The sequence below is a fragment of the Epinephelus lanceolatus genome, chromosome 21 (genome assembly GCF_041903045.1).
Source record: "Epinephelus lanceolatus isolate andai-2023 chromosome 21, ASM4190304v1, whole genome shotgun sequence".
In the NCBI taxonomy this organism is placed as follows: Eukaryota; Metazoa; Chordata; class Actinopteri; order Perciformes; family Serranidae; genus Epinephelus; species Epinephelus lanceolatus.
This window is the reverse complement of record NC_135754.1, coordinates 19,364,333-19,383,165: the sequence shown is the minus strand read 5'-3', so window position 1 is coordinate 19,383,165 and position 18,833 is coordinate 19,364,333. Positions and strand designations below refer to the sequence as shown.

The 18,833-nt window shown below is 42.5% G+C and overlaps 2 protein-coding genes across 3 annotated transcripts in view; both read right to left on the bottom strand.

Annotated features, from left to right (window-relative positions):
- The window catches only part of erbb2 (erb-b2 receptor tyrosine kinase 2), a 32,355-nt gene extending 28,613 nt beyond the window's left edge, over positions 1–3,742 (bottom strand). For both annotated transcript variants that reach the window (XM_033611710.2, XM_033611711.2), the window contains exon 1: positions 3,485–3,742. In XM_033611710.2, the coding sequence (XP_033467601.1) occupies positions 3,485–3,557 (73 nt within the window). In that variant the 5' untranslated portion in view covers positions 3,558–3,742. The remainder of the gene's footprint in view (positions 1–3,484) is intronic.
- Positions 3,743–11,864: 8,122 nt separating this feature from the next.
- On the bottom strand, positions 11,865–18,433 carry pgap3 (post-GPI attachment to proteins phospholipase 3). Its single transcript, XM_033610516.2, has 8 exons — positions 18,040–18,433; positions 17,216–17,313; positions 16,499–16,651; positions 16,046–16,108; positions 15,319–15,380; positions 15,053–15,189; positions 14,253–14,457; positions 11,865–14,150 (listed from the first exon to the last, which is right to left on the bottom strand). The coding sequence occupies exons 1-8, from the start codon at positions 18,251–18,253 to the stop codon at positions 14,087–14,089; spliced, it is 996 nt and encodes a 331-aa protein (XP_033466407.1). The 5' UTR covers positions 18,254–18,433; the 3' UTR covers positions 11,865–14,086.
- Positions 18,434–18,833: the final 400 nt, after the last annotated feature.

Sequence of the window (18,833 nt, the reverse complement as noted above, 5' to 3'; positions counted from 1 at the left end):
GTCCAATTCTAATGACCAGAAAGTATTACACTGATAGAGGATGCAAACACAACCAACAATATTTTCCTCCTAAACACAGATCCTGAGTTTAGAGTTGGTCTCTACAGAGGATGTGCACTGAAACCGAAATGATCAAGACTATTTTTATTATAAGGAAATAGTTCACTTCCTAAGAAGGCAGCTGTGGTTTATTTTAAATCTGTGATTTCCTTGTACAGATCTGTCAGGTGTGTAACTTAAACCCGAGAAAAGCAAACAAGAAGGTGCTGAAAGTTTCCTCAGAGGCTTGAGGGCCACCAACGGCCCCTTCCTCTGCTCACAGTGAGTTAGATCACTAACATGCAGACGAGACTGGTGAGTCATGGCCGGCTGAGCTAACCTGCCACTGAGGGCGATTCAGTGGGACTTAATCACTTCACAGTGAGTTTCGCTCAATGGGTGCACTGGAGTGTGACAAGGATATGAACTCTGTGGATATTGAGGCCACCAACCACACACACACACACACACACACACACAATATGTTCTCACACAGGAGCAGCAGGTTGTTGGAATAATTCATTTGGTCCACTGAAGGAAGAACACCAATCGCAACTGCTGACCTTTGGAATCATACGCTGGTTAGCCACAGGATGTGTGTATGGGTGTGTGTGTGTGTGTGTGTGTGTGTGTGTGTGTGTGCGTGTAGACAAAACAATACTTAAGTAAGACAGAAAGAAAGGCCTGTGCATGATGCGTTGCTTAATTCAGCTGTTGCGGACCAATCACGGTGCTCACGCTGAGCTGATGCTTCAGAGATCGACACACTGTGGAGCGAAGTGCACCAACCTGTTCCCACCAACAATGCTGTTGTGTTTGGAAATCACTTCACCTGTGACTATTGGCTTTGTTTGTATGTGTAGTCGTAGTGGGGGTAGCAGCTAATAAAAGACAAAGACGCTTCACTCTGATATTTTCACTCACATCAGTCGAGTCAGTAAAGTGTAAACAGGACTTGAATGAATTGTTCCTCTGTAGAAATTTCATCCAAAACTAAAATGTAGTGATAAAGGACATGCACTGACCTATTTCCTAACCAGGGCATGTTGATGAAGTTCAATAAAGATTGCACTGGGAGGAGTTATTGATGTCAATATTTCTGCCGTTAGCTTGCGACATTAAATGCTTTTAAATTTATTGATGACTCCACTTAAAATAGATCTCTATTGATATTTGGGCCAATGCGAGCGCCATTACAAACTAGAGCTGCAAATATTCATGTATGAGATGAAGTGTTTTGTCTTTAAATGTTAAAAAATATCTTCTAAATGAAACAAAATCCCACATGCAAATTTGAGCTGCTCAACAATTTATCGGTTTGTTTTAACACGATGAACACATCTTGAAAGATGGCAACATTGCACTCTAGGATTTTTTTAGTTAGTCAAAAGAGAGTATCAGTAGGAAACTTCAAAATGTAGCTATCCCTTTTTTTTTTTTTTTTTGCACAGATGGACTGAGACAATAGGCCCCTGGGCACAGATATGCAAAAAGCCCCACCACCTCATCTACATAAAGCGAGACAGACAGACTTTATGGAGGTTTTGCGTCTCTTTGTAGTTGTTCTGCATTCTTAGAGGTAATTTTGTGTCTTTTTCTTGGTTATTTGGTATCTCTTTGTAGTCTTGTGGTTGTTTTGGGTCTTTTTTTGTAGTCGCCTAAGTGTCTTTGAGGCAATTATGTGTCTTACTGAGGTCATTTTGTGTCTCTTTGAGGTAAGTTTTTGTATTTTTAGGTCGTTTTATGTCTCCTTGTGGTTGTTTTGGTCTTTTTTATAGTAGTCTTGGTGTCTTTGAGGTAAGTCTGTGTCTTATGGAGCTAATTTTGTGTCTCTATGAGAGGAGTTTGTGTCTTTTAGGTCATTTTGTGTTTCCCCGTGGTTGTTTTTGGTCTTTTATAAGGTCGTCTGGGTGTCTTTGAGGTAATTCTGTGTTATGGAGGTAATGTTGTGTCTCTTTGACGTACATTTGTGTTTTTAGGTCCTTTTGTGTCTCCTTGTGGTTATTTTTGGTCTTTTTCATAGTCATCTGTGTGTCTATGAGGTAATTTTGTGTCTCTTTGAGATAAATATGTGTCTTTTAAAGTCATTTTGTGTCTTCTTGTGGGTGTTTTGGGTCTTTTTTATAGTCGTCTGGGTGTCTTGGAGGTAATTCTGTGTCTTATGGAGGTAAATTTGTGACTTTTTCAGGTATGTTTGTGTCTTTTTAGGTCATTTTTTGTCTTCTTGTGGTTTTTTGTATCTCTTTGTGATTCATTTGCATTTATTTGCAGTCTTACGTGTCTCCTGGTGGTCATTTTGAGTCTCACTGTGGTTGGTGCCTATTAATTTGACATTTGACATATTTCAAGTGAAGGTCAGGGGGCTCCCTCACATGTTGTGCCTCTGGGCTTGTAACCAGTAGGCCCCTTCAGTAATCCATTCATGTTTGGTGCAGGGTTGCAGCGATATACTGGTTTTAAGGTATACTATGATATAAAAGTTGATGGTTCTCATACTGTGTACATTGCTTTTGCCTTTTTAAGGGTAATTCTGACTGCTAATAATATAGATTCTGTAATACTGTGAAACTGCAATACTTTAGGAGACAGTTATTGTACCGTGAAAATCTTGTTGCAGCCCTAGTTTGGTGCATCTTGCGTTCATGTCAATGTTCAGTTTGATCAATAAAAGAATGTTGGAAATGATTTCCTTCCATTTTTCCAACTTAAACAAGCAACTTGTATTATGCAAACACTTTATTAAATGCTCTCTTGCTTTGCATTATCATATGTATATTAAAAATTTAAAAAGGGGTAAAACATTGTAGGACTATGTTGCAACTATGCACTTGTTTGCACTTTCAGTTAGCTCTTGTTTTACTGGCATGCACTCAAGCTCCAAGTGTGACAAGTGGCCCTCTATCAGACAATGTCCTCTTTAGAGCCAGAAGTGAATAATTGACATCGTCATGATCCCTGGCACACAATGCGCTGTCTGTGATTGTTGGTTTGTTTTTGTTTACGCGTACAGCCAGCCAGCCTAACGTCCGCCTGCACACACCAGTCAGCCAGAGTCTCTATGTATCTGTCCCCAAGCTGCAAAGCAGGTTCTCATATTTCTCACCTGTTTCACTGCTACTGCTGCTACTATGTCCCAGCACTGTTTGTGTGCGCAACAAAAATGTTTGGGTCCAAACAGTAAATCTGTGCTGAGGCTACTTTGTGACAGGTGTGATTTTTCTCCGTATCAGCGCTTCATAAATCCCACGAGCCTCAGCGGGGACTGAGACAGGACGAGGGCTCGCGCAGGAATGTGCTCCTAGCTTGAAATATGGACCGAGCCGAAACTCGAACATTCACCCAAACACAACACACTTACTCCACTTTTATATTCCATATATACAGAGTGTCTACTTTGTTGGAAGTGGAGGCTTTAAAGGCGAGAAAAGCTGTGAAAGTTACCCACCTTCTCTGGCCAACGCGCCCGTCACTCCGAGCAGCACGGCCCCGACAAACACCAAACTTCTCGCCGCCTCCATCTGCTGCGACCCGGCGCCTCTAGTCCATAGTCCAAAGTTGGCTGTTCCTACTGTTCCCCGGTGAGGAATGCCCGTGTTCTGGTTTCTTCTCGTATCCAGGTTAGTTTTCAGGGATCTTCGGAGTTGTTCGTTTCCCAATCTCGGCGACTTCCTCCCTGGAATTCCGAACCCGTTGGTAGTAAAGCGTGACAGCGCGCGCAGAAGCAGAGGCGCGCGCCCGTGAAGGCCTGAGCGGGGAGTGGCAGGTTGACTCAGCCCGCCCTCACTTCAGCATGACTTATCAGCACACACAGCACAGGCAGTGCTGCTCAACACTCACACATCTCATCCTAGAAGATACTTCTTCAGTAAGAAAACTGTATATCTGTTGGTTTATTATGTTTTAACTTTAAAGTCACAGTCCACTCAAAAATGTGCTTCACTTACTTCACTTGGATGTTTGAGCTCCAAGGTGCAGATTTATAATGATGTACATACACTGATCAGCCAAAACATTAAAACCACTGACAGGTGAAGTGAATAACATCGATCATTTCATTACAATGCAATGTTCTGCAGGGAAACTTTTGGTCCTGGCATTCATGTGGATACCACAGTATGTGCGCTTGCAACGCTGTGTGTCAGACCGAGTGGTCAGCAATACCGGGGCCCCGCAGGGGACTGTCCTCTCTCCCTTCCTCTTCACCCTCTACACCACGGACTTCAGCTACCAGACAGAGTCTTGTCATCTTCAGAGGTTTTCTGATGACTCTGCTATAGTTGGATGTATAACCAAGGGTGATGAGGATGAGCACAGGGCTGTTGTGGATAACTTTGTCACATGGTGTGAGCAGAACCATCTGCAGCTCAACGTGGCAAAGACAAAGGAACTGGCTGTGGATCTGAGGAGGACCAAGACACCGGTTACCCCTGTTTCCATCCAAGGGGTCAGTGTGGACATTGTAGAGGACTATAAGTACCTGGGGGTACACATTGACAGTAAACTGGACTGGATTAAGAACACTAACGCTCTCTACAGGAAGGGCCAGAGCCGTCTCTATTTTCTGAGGCGACTGAGGTCCTTCAACATCTGCCGGACTATGCTGAGGATTTTCTATGAGTCTGTGGTGGCCAGTGCTATCCTCTATGCTGTTGTGTGCTGGGGCAGCAGGCTGAGGGTGGCGGACGCCAACAGACTCAACAAACTGATCCGCAAGGCCAGTGACGTTGTGGGAACGGAGTGTGACTCTCTGATGGTGGTGTCAGAGAGGAGGATGCTGTCTAAGCTACGAACTGTCTTGGACAATGTCTCACACCCACTCCACCATGTGCTGGTCAGGCACAAGAGTACTTTCAGTGGGAGACTCATACCACCAAGATGTACCACTGAGCGCCACAGGAAATCATTCCTGCCTGTGGCCATCAAACTGTACAACTCCTCCCTCTGAGTGGCCCTGAGACTTTCACACACTGCAATAACTTAATTTAACTTGTGCAATAACCCCATTCACCCTGACTGTATATATTCTGTTTGTGTAAATTTTGTTTACAATATATATATATATATATATATATATATATATATATATATATATATATATATATATATACAGTACAGGCCAAAAGTTTGGACACACCTTCTCATTCAATGCGTTTTCTTTATTTTCATGACTATTTACATTGTAGATTCTCACTGAAGGCATCAAAACTATGAATGAACACATGTGGAGTTATGTACTTAACAAAAAAAGGTGAAATAACTGAAAACATGTTTTATATTCTAGTTTCTTCAAAATAGCCACCCTTTGCTCTGATTACTGCTTTGCACACTCTTGGCATTCTCTCCATGAGCTTCAAGAGGTAGTCACCTGAAATGGTTTTCCAACAGTCTTGAAGGAGTTCCCAGAGGTGTTTAGCACTTGTTGGCCCCTTTGCCTTCACTCTGCGGTCCAGCTCACCCCAAACCATCTCGATTGGGTTCAGGTCCGGTGACTGTGGAGGCCAGGTCATCTGCCGCAGCACTCCATCACTCTCCTTCTTGGTCAAATAGCCCTTACACAGCCTGGAGGTGTGTTTGGGGTCATTGTCCTGTTGAAAAATAAATGATCGTCCAACTAAACGCAAAGCGGATGGGATGGCATGTCGCTGCAGGATGCTGTGGTAGCCATGCTGGTTCAGTGTGCCTTCAATTTTGAATAAATCCCCAACAGTGTCACCACCAAAACACCCCCACACCATCACATCTCCTCCTCCATGCTTCACAGTGGGAACCAGGCATGTGGAATCCATCCGTTCACCTTTTCTGCGTCTCACAAAGACACGGCGGTTGGAACCAAAGATCTCAAATTTGGACTCATCAGACCAAAGCACAGATTTCCACTGGTCTAATGTCCATTCCTTGTGTTTCTTGGCCCAAACAAATCTCTTCTGCTTGTTGCCTCTCCTTAGCAGTGGTTTCCTAGCAGCTATTTGACCATGAAGGCCTGATTGGCGCAGTCTCCTCTTAACAGTTGTTCTAGAGATGGGTCTGCTGCTAGAACTCTGTGTGGCATTCATCTGGTCTCTGATCTGAGCTGCTGTTAACTTGCGATTTCTGAGGCTGGTGACTCGGATGAACTTATCCTCAGAAGCAGAGGTGACTCTTGGTCTTCCTTTCCTGGGTCGGTCCTCACGTGTGCCAGTTTCGTTGTAGCGCTTGATGGTTTTTGCGACTCCACTTGGGGACACATTTAAAGTTTTTGCAATTTTCTGGACTGACTGACCTTCATTTCTTAAAGTAATGATGGCCACTCATTTTTCTTTAGTTAGCTGTTTGGTTCTTGCCATAATATGAATTTTAACAGTTGTCCAATAGGGCTGTCGGCTGTGTATTAACCTGACTTCTGCACAACACAACTGATGGTCCCAACCCCATTGATAAAGCAAGAAATTCCACTAATTAACCCTGATAAGGCACACCTGTGAAGTGGAAACCATTTCAGGTGACTACCTCTTGAAGCTCAGCGAGAGAATGCCAAGAGTGTGCAAAGCAGTAATCAGAGCAAAGGGTGGCTATTTTGAAGAAACTAGAATATAAAACATGTTTTCAGTTATTTCACCTTTTTTTGTTAAGTACATAACTCCACATGTGTTCATTCATAGTTTTGATGCCTTCAGTGAGAATCTACAATGTAAATAGTCATGGAAATAAAGAAAACGCATTGAATGAGAAGGTGTGTCCAAACTTTTGGCCTGTACTGTATATATATATATATATATATATATATATATATATATTTATTTATTTACGTTTATGTTTGTTAATAATTCCTGTTTATTTAACTATATATTTGTTAATACTATTGTTTAAATTTCTTATATTTTCATGTATCTTTCCTCTCTTGCAAGGAGCACCTGTAACATAAATAATTTCCCCTCGGGGATCAATAAAGTATTTCTGATTCTGATTCTGATTCTGATTCTGATACCACTTACCTTACCTACTCCACCCATCTAAACACTGTGATACCAAGTACCCCGCCACACTGCAAAAACTGCTCAGGAATGGTCCAAGGAATGTGACAAAGAGCTCAGGGCATCAACCTCGCTTTCAAATTCCCCAGTTCCCAAAATGATCAAGCATCTGTGGGACAAATCGGTGCCCCAGAGGTCCAATCTATGAGAGCCCAGTCCGATCTATGGTGGGGCCTCTGACCTGTCGAGGCATGGAGACAGGACCTCTGGGGGTTTCCTGTGTTGGCATAGTGGACAGATCCTTTGAGTCCTGTGGGTTGGGAGGTAAGGTACCGGCATGCCCAATGGAGCTTCAATCGGATTGGGATCTGGGGAATTTGGAGGCCAGGTTGACGCCTTGAGCTGTCAGTCACGTGCCCTGGGCCATTCCTGAGCAATTTTGTGGTGTGGCGTGGTGAATTGTCCTGCTGGGGGGGCACTGCTACTTGTCTCCAAGACTTGTCCTTTTTTAAAAAGTTGGAATCCATTAGGGAGACTCAAGACTAGCCAATGCTATCGAGGTTTGGCATATTTCAGAGGAAAAGGCACCAGGCTGTAGATGTACATTTTAGTTGACGAAATGTTTAAAAAAAAAAAATTCAATGTGTAGACTACACATTTTTGTCACTGACACTGACACTTAATGACAATTAAAATGTAAATAAATAAATAATGGTTATTCATTTCCATGTGACTTTATGTCAAAGCCACAAGGAACCACTGGTTAGGGGCTAAAGAGTTATTCTGAAGTGGGCTTGTGTGAGCTATTTATCCACAGACAATATATAACAGTAGAGATATAGTCTGACATGGAAGCTAAGCAATCTAGTTTAAGTGTACACTATATTGAGAGTATTTTCACTGCTTTACCTTAATGTTAGACAGAGATTTCCGATGGGAAAATTAAGCTGTTATATCGCTCTCTTCAAAGCAACACCCCACTGATAAAAACAGTAATTTTACCTCACTGCACACAGGAGCTGCTGGTCTACTGCTGCCTTGAACAGTTCATGTTACTGTGTGACTTTGGCGTTTAAAGGGATGAGTTTGGATTCACCAAAGACACACAATAACACAAACAAACTAATTGATCGAAGCAGCAGCAGACCAGCAGCTCCTGTGTTCATTCAGCTAAAATTTCTGTTTGGTGAATTGAGTCTGGTGGAACTGAACCCATTAATGGTTTTCCTGTCGTAAATAGCTGTCTGACAGAAAGGTAAAGCAGTGAAAATACCCTCAGTGTAATGTACACTTGAACTGATATTGATTTTTTTAGGTGGAACTTTTTTTAGGAGGCTAAAATACATGTTGTTGCTGACCCCCATCCACAGCGGTACATTGCTTAGCTCCTGTGTCAGACTCCAGCCTACTTTTTCCAAATAATATACATTGCTTGGCACCCTTAAGAACTTTTTTAATCACTCTAACTATCTTTACAAGTCAAGAAATCAAGGAATGAAATATGATGAACCCATAGAAATACAATGAGAGTAGAATGGACACCGACTTGTGCTGTGGTCATTTAACCAGTACAACAGAAAATGGCAACTAACCCTGTGATGACAACACACATCATACGCCTCTGCTCGTTTGGTGGTTACTGCCTCGCCTCATCTCACCTCAGTAAGTTCACAACTTGCAACAAATTGGTGTGTGTTTAGGAAAGTTTATATGGAGGTAGGCTGGTGCAACAGCTGCAAAAGAAACAGTACACAACTCAAATAAAAAGTATAAAATGTCCCTTGAAATGTAGTGGAGCAGGAGTATAAAGACGCCGAAAGTGAAGTACTCAAGTAAACCACAAATACCTCAAAAGTTGTACTCATGGCCACTGTATACTTTAGAAGATATCAAAATCTGTTACTTCTCAACTGGTCTGGTTCAGTGAAAGAGGACTGCACAGAAAGGTGTTCTTGTTATCACACTACCTTATAAAAAGGAGGTTCAACCTATGGCTTATCTATGAGTCTGTCATTTATGACTTTATCAATCATTTATTAATGGAGGAGTGCGTCAGAGCGTCCAGACCAACCTGTTTTTAAGATATTCCATTAGACGCTCATTTACACATCAGCAGGCCTCCGTTAATCCACCCTCACATCAGAAGCCCCCATGTTTATTACTATCAAACGTCATACTGTTATGTTTTCGGCTTTTTTGACCAGTGGATTTCTGTGGGCTGCTGAATTCATAAAAAGGGGAAATGATTTGTGTTGTACCAGCTTGGAGCATCTTCATATTTCTCATGCCCTCCACTTCATGGTCACAAATCAGGAGTTGAGGAAAGAAGAATAAACTCCATTCATCCCAGTCTATCCACTCTCCCCACCCACAGTAGCCAGGGTCAGAGTCCGACCTACTGCACAGAGCTATCAGGAAACAACAAAAAGCTACTCACTGAGCCATGCACAACGCACACCCCAGACGTTTCACAAGGGTTAGCGGTCCTGCTCCTGCTCAAATGTTTGATTCCCACCAAACACGGCCCTCGAGGCCTTTGAGGGCCAATCTGGCATTCTGGTCATTCGATTTCCTCGGCTGTAAACTTCTATAAAATGAATAAACCAAGATTTATGGGGAGTTCTCAAGCATAAAGTTTGCTGGCTCTGTAGAAACATGTAAATCTTCAAACTATGAAGCTATAAAATTATGCATTTGGACGTCAGCTGTGCAAACCCTGACCTAACAGTCAGATTTCTTTAAAAAATACACATTTTCATATGACAAATCCTGCAGCCAAGGGTTGCGAAAACTAAACATGGCCATGATTGTGGGGGCTGCACGAGAGCCAACAAGTCTGTGGGAGTTACTGTGAGAGAGTCAAAGGAAAACTACAACACAGACTGCAAAAATATGGTTCATTCAACTGTAAGAAAGGCTTGTTTTTGGACAATGAATCAGTTTTACTTGCTTATGTAGAGCAGCAGGCACAACAAATACAGGCCTGGAGGAATCTGTCTTAGTGATATTAGAGACATAATGACAACTTGCAAAGAATCTGTGCATATGATACAGGCACACATGGTACAAGGTCATCAGGACCTTCAGACTGCAGTGGAAGAGGGGAGGGATTCATGTCACTTACTCTAGAGTCACTTTAATGTGCTGGAGGCATGATGTTGTCTTTGTGCTTTGGTGGGTGTAGCATACTGTTAGTTAGGAGCAGTACATGGAGGAAATACATCACCATGGCTGCAAAAATGTCAGGGTGCAAAGAAATACAGTCATGTAGTGGTACAACATGCAGAAGTACATTTAACAAAATACTGCGGGTATTTTTATGACTTGTGACCCCAGGCACAATGTTTCATGTTTTAAATATCTTGGAATTGTAATCAGTTTCACCAAAGAGACATTTCCCCTCTAAATTTCTCATGTGAAATTATGTTTTGGGGCCAAAAGAGATAAAAAATATACCACATTTTACAAAAAAGCAAAGATTACAGCAGAACCTTTTTCTTACTTCTCAACTTTCCCGTTACACAAAGTCAAGTAAGAAACTTCTGTGTCATTTTAGATTCTGATCTCAATTTTAAAGCTCATTTTAATCCTTTAACATTTGCATCTTATCATCTACACAGTATAGCTAAGGTATGACCTCTACTGAGCCAGCAAGATGCTGAGAAGCTTGTTCATGCTTTTGTTCCCAGTCGTCCTGACTATTGGAACACCCTAGAGCACTGGCTCCCAGTATCCTTCTATTGGTTTTTGAGACTCTCAATAGCATCGCCCCTTTCTATATCATAGACTGCCTATCACCTTATGTCCCTTCATGAACCCTGAGATCCTCCACAGCTGCTCTTTTATCTGTTCCTGATGTCACTACAAAAACCCTTTAGCTGCTACACCCCAAAAATATATAACACCCTGCCTTTAAATATCAGACTTGCTGGCTCAGTGGGCAGTTTTAAACCATGACTCAAAATATATCATTTCAATATAGCCTATAACTAGCAGCTATCTGTTTTAATATTCTTAATATGTATTTTTTAAACTGTCAATTGATTGATTGATTAATTTCTCCCTGAATGAGTGCTGTATAATGGCATGGATTTATTTCTTTGCTGTTTGTCTCTGCTGCTGAACTGTCATGAGCCTCTCGTCCATGAGTAGATGCACATGTCCTTCTGCGCACCGATACGGTTGGCAAGTGTAGTTTGGTAGAGAGAAAATTGTTCCTACATGAAACTGCTCACCACAAGGTCTCGATCACGATTATCTTGAGTAACTGGGTCATGATTTCTGGAAAGAGACATTGCTGTTGACTTTTTCAGATGTATTTATTTGGCACTTTGAGCACCACAAGCTGAGTGCCATCTAGTTCCATTATGTTGGAGAGAAGGCAGACATCTTTACAGCTGATATCTCAAACACTCTGCAACTCACACCAAGACAATCTAGACTGATAAACAGCACTACAGGTAAGAGGAAGATTGGTATTTTTGATTTTAGAGTGAACTGTCTTAGAGTACACAGCTGATTAGACTAGTACTTTTACATAAGTGGAATGTTTGAGGTGAGATTTTACTTGTAGTGAAGTATTTTTACATTGTTGTATTGATACTTTTACTTAAGGGATTACTTCTTTCCTCACTGCATGTAATATTAATAATCCTGATTTTCTCCCATGTTCCTGGATCTCTTTAGGCACACACTCATGCAAACATGTTGAGCCAATCCTTAGTCACTGGCATGTACAGGATATTATAAGCATATTATAGTATGAAACCCATATTTATTCATATTTGGAAAACCACTCAGACAGATTATCGAAGAGAATCACATTTACAGGATAAAAAGTCTCTCAGGAAGAATAAAGACAGAAACAACTCCTGCTCCTTATCAACAAAGAACACTTTTATTTGTTCGATTTCTTCCAGATTTTTTGGTCAGGTATTAGATGCGAGGTGGAGGAAAAGTGCTCTCAGTCGGAGAGGTGATGGTGCACAGGGCAGCAGGCAGGGGGCAGCAGATGAGTGAGGGAGGAGGTGGAGGGATGTGGTTGTCGGTTAGGAAGACGGAAATGGACAATGAGATGATTTACAGAGCAAAAACAGGAGTTTGTTTTATGGTAATTCCTCAAGGAAATCTTCAACTTATTAAAACAGATACCCATGAGATTATTTACAAGTTTCATGTCTGTGGAGTTTCAGTTTCGAATGGGTGACGATTTGAAATCAGATTTTGTTCTTGTGTTTGATTTTTAGAGGTGTGTAATTGTCATAGTTGGAATCCCAGTGATCAACAAACATAACTACAACTGAGGACACACACAATATAATGTTCATTATCTCTGCTGTAATGTCAGGAATCTTTTTGCCACCCAAACCTATGACAGCCTCTCCGTGTCTTCCCCCCACCCCCATCACAGGCTGTTAGCAAAGCTATATTTACCCGTCATCTCACACACATTCATGCCTCAAACCTCCAACATATATATATTTGTATACACACACACACACACACACACTCTCTCTCTCTCTCACATTAGTAGTTGTACAAAAGGACCGAGCACAGTCTAGCTCTCTCTCTCACACACACGCGCGCGCACAGTGATTCAGTTAACGGTGGCAAAAACAACACAATGTCGAGTCAAGGCAACGTGTACGCACATATTGTACTGCTCATTGCTCTCACACAGAAACACAAAGGCATGGGCAAAAAATGCACATAAATGTACACACACTCGTAAAGTGCACATATGGGAAGGAAGCTCTGAGGGATGAAGCCATACATGGTATGAATTCAAGAGTTTTGGTGCCAGGAAAAGGACGATTTGATTTCAAAATAATAATAAAAAAAAGAAGCATGCTCATTAATAAGCAGGTTATGATACAGTATGTAAGGCAGACATGGAGGGACGTGGAGTATTTCACATGATGGGGCAGTTGTCTGTACAGCAGCTGGTTGTATGTGTGTGTATGCAAGTCTGGGGAATATTACAGCAAGAAATGCAACCAAATCCAACTAATAGGTATCAAACAAACAGCTGAAACTCATCCACACACACCGCCTAACCCCAGAATTTATTTGAAACTCTTGATGTGGAAAAAAAAAAAAAAAAAAAAATCAAAAAAGCCCCCAGCTTCCTGTTGCAGCTTATTCTCCTACCTCAATCATTTTCTCCTTCTCCTCACACTTAAAGGCAATCCAGGTGATTAAAAATAATATTTCATGATCATCAGGCATATCCCACCCAAATTCAAAATCAAGTAATCAAAGTAAAAAATAAAAAAATAAAAAAAATAAAGCACACAAATTGGTTGAAGACGACAGAATTAAAAAAAGGCAGCTGATAAAAATGAGAATGAAACAAAAGCAGCAGTGGAAACAACACAGGCACAAAAATAAAGGTGTGATGGTGAGAAAAGAAAAAAAAACACAGTCAGCTAGAATGGCCTCCAAACATAAACCCCCTTCCCCCTCTCTGTCTAGAACAATCCACTGGCAGACTCCCTCCCACTTCACAAGGGGCACCTCTCTGTGTCCGCCAGTCCACTACTGGCACAGACGCACGCTGGACCACACATAGTAGACTCTACCGTGACGGCCTGGCATTGGGATTTGGTGCCATCTATTGTCAGCTACAGCAAACTGCTATCTGTGCAGAGCTAAGCGTGTCAGAGTCATGGGGTCAGGGGATCAATTTCAGAAGCAGAGTTGAAAGAAGCACAATATGGATCCCAGTTGTCACAGTTGGAAGAACAAAACACTAGGTCTCCTGCTGTAGACCACAAAACTTGTTCCTTCGTGTTTTGCAGTTATGATAAATGGCAAAAGAACCGTCAAGCACATGTAAGAACAAGGCAAAGTTAAGTAGAGCAAGCATCAGTGGTGATCGAAAGAAGAGAGAAGTTACTCCCCAAATAAATACTTTAAAAAAAAACACAACAACAATAAGAACAAGAGAAATGTAAACAAAGTCTACTTTGATGGAAGTCATTGTGATGTCATGCATGTCATCTGGGAGGCTGAGTTACGTCCGTGTTCGGGTGTCCAGCTGCCCTGATTGGAGAGGTGTGAGGGTGCAGGCGTGGTGCAGAGGCAATGAGCTCCTCCTATTCGACTTTGACGCCCATCTTCTCTGTGTTTAGTAGGTAGAGGCTGTCGTCTATCAGGAAACTGGAGGGAGAATGAAGCAGGGATCATTTATCACATATGATGACATTTTTCCTTTTCCACATGCGGCTACGACACAAAGGCAGAGCGGGTGAGTGGACGAACCTGTAGAAAAGGAAGTGCACTGGTACAGTGCTGAGGTGCCACACAGCATGAGCATCCAGGACCCAGAGCATCGGGGGGAAGTCCAGCAGCTCCAGCAGGGCCAGACCGTGAAGCAGCAGCACCACCAGGCCGCACTTCCACCAGTATGGCAGGGTCCGCCGGTTCTGCCAGCACCAACACAGCCACCACAGGAGGTTCACCATGCCTTTAAAGACAAAAACGGAAGGAAAAAAACATAAGCCACTTAAAGGACAACAGTACGTCAGAATTTTAGCAGTCAACTCAATGATCAGGGACATTATATTCTGTAGGTCAGTGATACTCAACTTACAGCCCACCAAATCTAGCCTGTCGACCATTTCTAATTCACAATGAATATCAATTAAACCACACTGGGATTTTTTTGGAGACTATGAATGTAAATTAGGTGTCAGAGTGTATAAATAGCACCAAAATAGAACTTGCTTGGATGCCTGGACCCCCGTCAGAGGTCAGGACTGAGCCTTGAGTGCCCTCAAATTCTAGAAACACCCCTGTGCACACTTGACCTTACACAGAGCTGCTGCTATAGGCAATTAATTTATTATAAATACAGATAAATACTATTCATGTTTGTGTATTTAGCTGGCCCCTGGCTTCCTGTTGTTTTGCAAAAGTGGCCCCCAGGACAAAGCAAGTTGTGTATCTCTGCAAACTGTGATGAGATAATGCTAGTCAAGTACAGATATAATAAAACACAACTATTTAAAACATTATGACCAAACATGAGCTTTAATGTGACTTTTGAGCATTTGCTGTACCGATCGTGGCGTTAGCAGCCATGTTGTAGCCGTAGTCGAAACTGACAAAGGTCAGGTAGGACACATGCGAGGTAAAGGCCAGGATGAGCAGGACTCCCACCATGCTGGACACCCCAGGTCGCCTCAGACCCAACGTCCTGACAAAGACAGCGTGAAGAGAGTGTGTTATAACGGATGAATCAATTCAATCTTCTTGAAATCATCAGTGACAGAAGTCAAAGTAAATATTCACTAACATCATAAACAGAAAAGCATGGAGAGCTTACCTGACACAGCATAGGTAGATTGAGTAAAGAATGACCGCCGTTGCACAGAAATAGTCCATTTTCTGAAAGAGAATATCACACAAAGACAAAACACATTTACTGACAACAGAAATCTACATTACACTCAAGAGGAAAGGGCTTGTCTGTTACTGAAAATATACGGCGCCCAGCTGGAGGGCTCATCAGTAATGGCATTAGGATGTTACTGATTAGTTAAACTCATTAGCCAATAAAAGAGAGAAACACTCATCTCAGCATGAGGTCTGTCACTTCACGAGACATTTCTGCAGGTCTCCAATCTGTTTACAATAAGGCTGCAACAAGTGGTATCTCTTTTTTAAATTAACACTGAATCAACTGGGTGCCCGCGAAGTGAAAAGGTCGCTCAGCTCATTGTTTTGGTTCGCTGGGCCTGCATATTGAGTCCCAACGGCTCTCACCAGCACTCCATATGAACAGCATCAGCTGCTGCCAGCTCACCAGCTGACTGCACAGATATTTCTCTCAGGAGTAAGTGGACCAAACTGCGGCTAAACGGTGAGAGATTATCAATTTGGCATCAGTCAGGCAGAAATAAACAAAACTCCAGAGGATGTGCTCTGTTTCTGCTGAAAGTCCAACTCCATACTGACAGGTAGGCCATGAAAACCTTTTTTTTTCCAGCCATCAATTTGACACAAACCACTCGACACAACTTTCCAAGTCTATGGCAGTCAGCAAGTTTTACCTCAGTAAGATAGGTGTCCCGGGTGTGAAACACTGTAGACCAGAACCAGGCATTAAGAGATACCTAAAGAAACACACAGACAGGCTCTTGTTAAATGTGCATGGTACATTTTGTCATGAGTGTAAAGACAAAGTAGCATTGGTTTATTTATTTGTGGAAAAAAGGCCCATCTTTTTCAGTTTAGTTCAACAATATTCACAATAATATTGTGACAATATTCTATATATAGCTCACATTTAAACTGATATTGATTTCTCTAGATGGGCCTTTTTTTAGGTAGCTAAAATGTGTTCTGCTGCAGTACAATGCTTAGCTTCAGCACCAGTACAACTGGGGGCCTGCCAACCGCCATCTATTGTGGGTAAGACACTGATTATGGATAGATAAGTTATAGAAGCCGCCTTCAAAAAATCTGAACTGTCATTTTAAGTTCTTTCATTTTCTCCATCTCACCAGAGAGAAGGCGTTGATGGTGTGGTACATGGGGCTCTGGCGTGGCACCGTGCTCCGATAGCGCAGCAGCATGAGAAGGCAAGCCAGGCCATTGAGCAGAGAGGCCAGGGCAGAGGCTGGCTCCTCAAAACACAGGAAGCGTGCGAACGGCCACTGTGGGAGATAAAATACATCACTCAGACGAAACCAACACTGGAGCACTTCTGGAGTTATGTTCTAATAATTTTGTTCTTCGCTGTGAGTTGCAGAGTGTTAGAGATATCAGTCGTAGAGCTGTCTGCCTTCTCTTCAGTATAATGGAACAAGATGGCACTTGGCCTGTGGTGCTCAAAGCACTGATAACATACATTTGAGAAACTCAACAGCGATGTCTCTTTCCAGAAATCATGACCCAGTTAGTCAGGATAATCCACAGACCTAACTTGCCAACCGTATCACTACAGAGGAGGAAGCGTGCATCTACTACTAGTTCACCTAGCTGTTAGAGCTCAACTGGGGACGATACCTTTAATGTTTAAATCTTGTGCTGTGAAGAGCATGAGTCTCTCGTTCATGAGTAGATGCACACTTCCTTCTGCACACTGATACAGTTGATATCATCTGATTTAAAAGAACAGAGGATTTTTGAAAGGACAGAACCCAGATCTCTCTCCACTACAAAGCAACTTAAGATTTTGTGTTGAAGCTTGGTGTGACGCCTCTGAAATAACCACCAACCTTGCCGTGGAACTGTGGGACTCTGTACCCCTCGGCCTGGTAAAGGCCCACAGTGGTCCACATGCATTGATAGCGACAGTCATCACGACATGTCCAACCTGGAACACAAGAACAAAGAGAGAGGAGATGAGGCCATTGACAGGCACAAACACAGGTCAAAAGGTCAAGTTCAGATTAGCCTACAAATAATAGGTACAAAAATTTAAACATTAAGTGCACGTGTTGTTTTTTGTCACCTTTGTGCCCAAGGGGAGTTGCAGTGAGCTGTTTTCAACATTTTCTGACATTATGTATATAGACACACTTTTGGTGATTTAGCTGATAAAATAAGAAATGGTTAAAGGCAGCCCTAAAATGTGCTCTTATTTTTTGCACCTGGAGAGAAGGAGGCACTACTTGTCAGTTTCTCCTTTACACAGTATCTATTGCCTCCTCTTTACAAGCGGTTTTGTTTTTAATCTCACACAGTCACTCTGTACAATTGCTAATGGTGGACAGAGGGCGGTGTTACAATAGGCCTTTTGTGACACCTGGCGCAGCCTGAAAAACTGGCTTTCAACTTCAGGTCCGTGTCAGGTTGTGAATCAGTGTCACGTTTCATGAAACGTCAAAGATAAGAAAATACACTACATGAAAAGTCATGGCAGCCATGGCGCGCAAAACAGCAGAGGGCAGCTCCACGGCTGAGCACACACAGTGAATGTTAAATGTTAGCAAAGACAGTTAGTGGATGAAGTCAGCCTGATATTATAAAGTGGGCACACTGTTTGATATCTGCTGCTAGCAGCTAAGTTAGCTTAACTTACCTACTAACAACAACTCACCTGTCAGCGCCATGTAGTTCGGCTGGGAGGACTGAAAGCCCCGTAGCCGAGCTCCGGTGCAGTTGGTCCGGACACATTGCTTCACACAGTCTCGGTAAACCGGCTCCTTGTCGCCTTGAGATGACTGCACGGTGGTCACCGACACCAGGAGCAGGACGGCAGTGGTCACAGCGGGGAGCCTGACAGATGTGCAGCGGGGTAACGCTGAGGCCATGGTGGCGGGTCTCGGCCCGTCAGGACTCACGAAGGCACGGCGGGACGACAGCGGCAGCGATGGCTTCCACAGCCGACGGTCCACATTACCAGACAGCCATTCCGAGTTAGTGGTGACAAACCGGGCCTGAAGTGTTTTACAGTGACAGTACAGTATGTCCACTGCTCCCCTGCCCTCTGATCAGGGTCAAGTTTCACTCTCACACATCGTTTCCGGTTGCTATCTTCAAAATAAAACACTCACTGTAATTAAACATCGACTTATGGTTATACTATCATTTATATACGGTCTGAGCTTCCAAAATAACGTCGAGAAATAATTCCTGTTTTGTTAGCATACATATTTGCTTGATTCAGTACCGGTATTGTATCGATATTGTACAGCGACATATTGGTAGCTTTTATTTTGAAGGCAAACTGTTTCGTTGCAGCTAGTTTTACTTCCTGTTTTCGTGTAGCGTCACTAGATCACGTGATTCACTGATCTGTTGATTTTGTACGTGCATTGCGTGTATTGATTGTAATATTGATTGTATATTATCATTATTATTATTATTATTAATAATTACAATAGGCTAATA

What these genes read in the sequence shown, in the direction of transcription:
- pgap3 (XM_033610516.2), bottom strand. Translation starts at nt 18,253, where the DNA reads ATGGCCTCAGCGTTACCCCGCTGCACATCTGTCAGGCTCCCCGCTGTG. An exon ending in GGGACACCTATCTTACTGAG is followed by an intron (nt 15,381 to 16,045) that starts GTAAAACTTGCT and finishes ATTCTCTTTCAG; the next exon opens with AAAATGGACTATTTCTGTGC. An exon ending in ATCTACCTATGCTGTGTCAG is followed by an intron (nt 15,190 to 15,318) that starts GTAAGCTCTCCA and finishes TGTCTTTGTCAG; the next exon opens with GACGTTGGGTCTGAGGCGAC.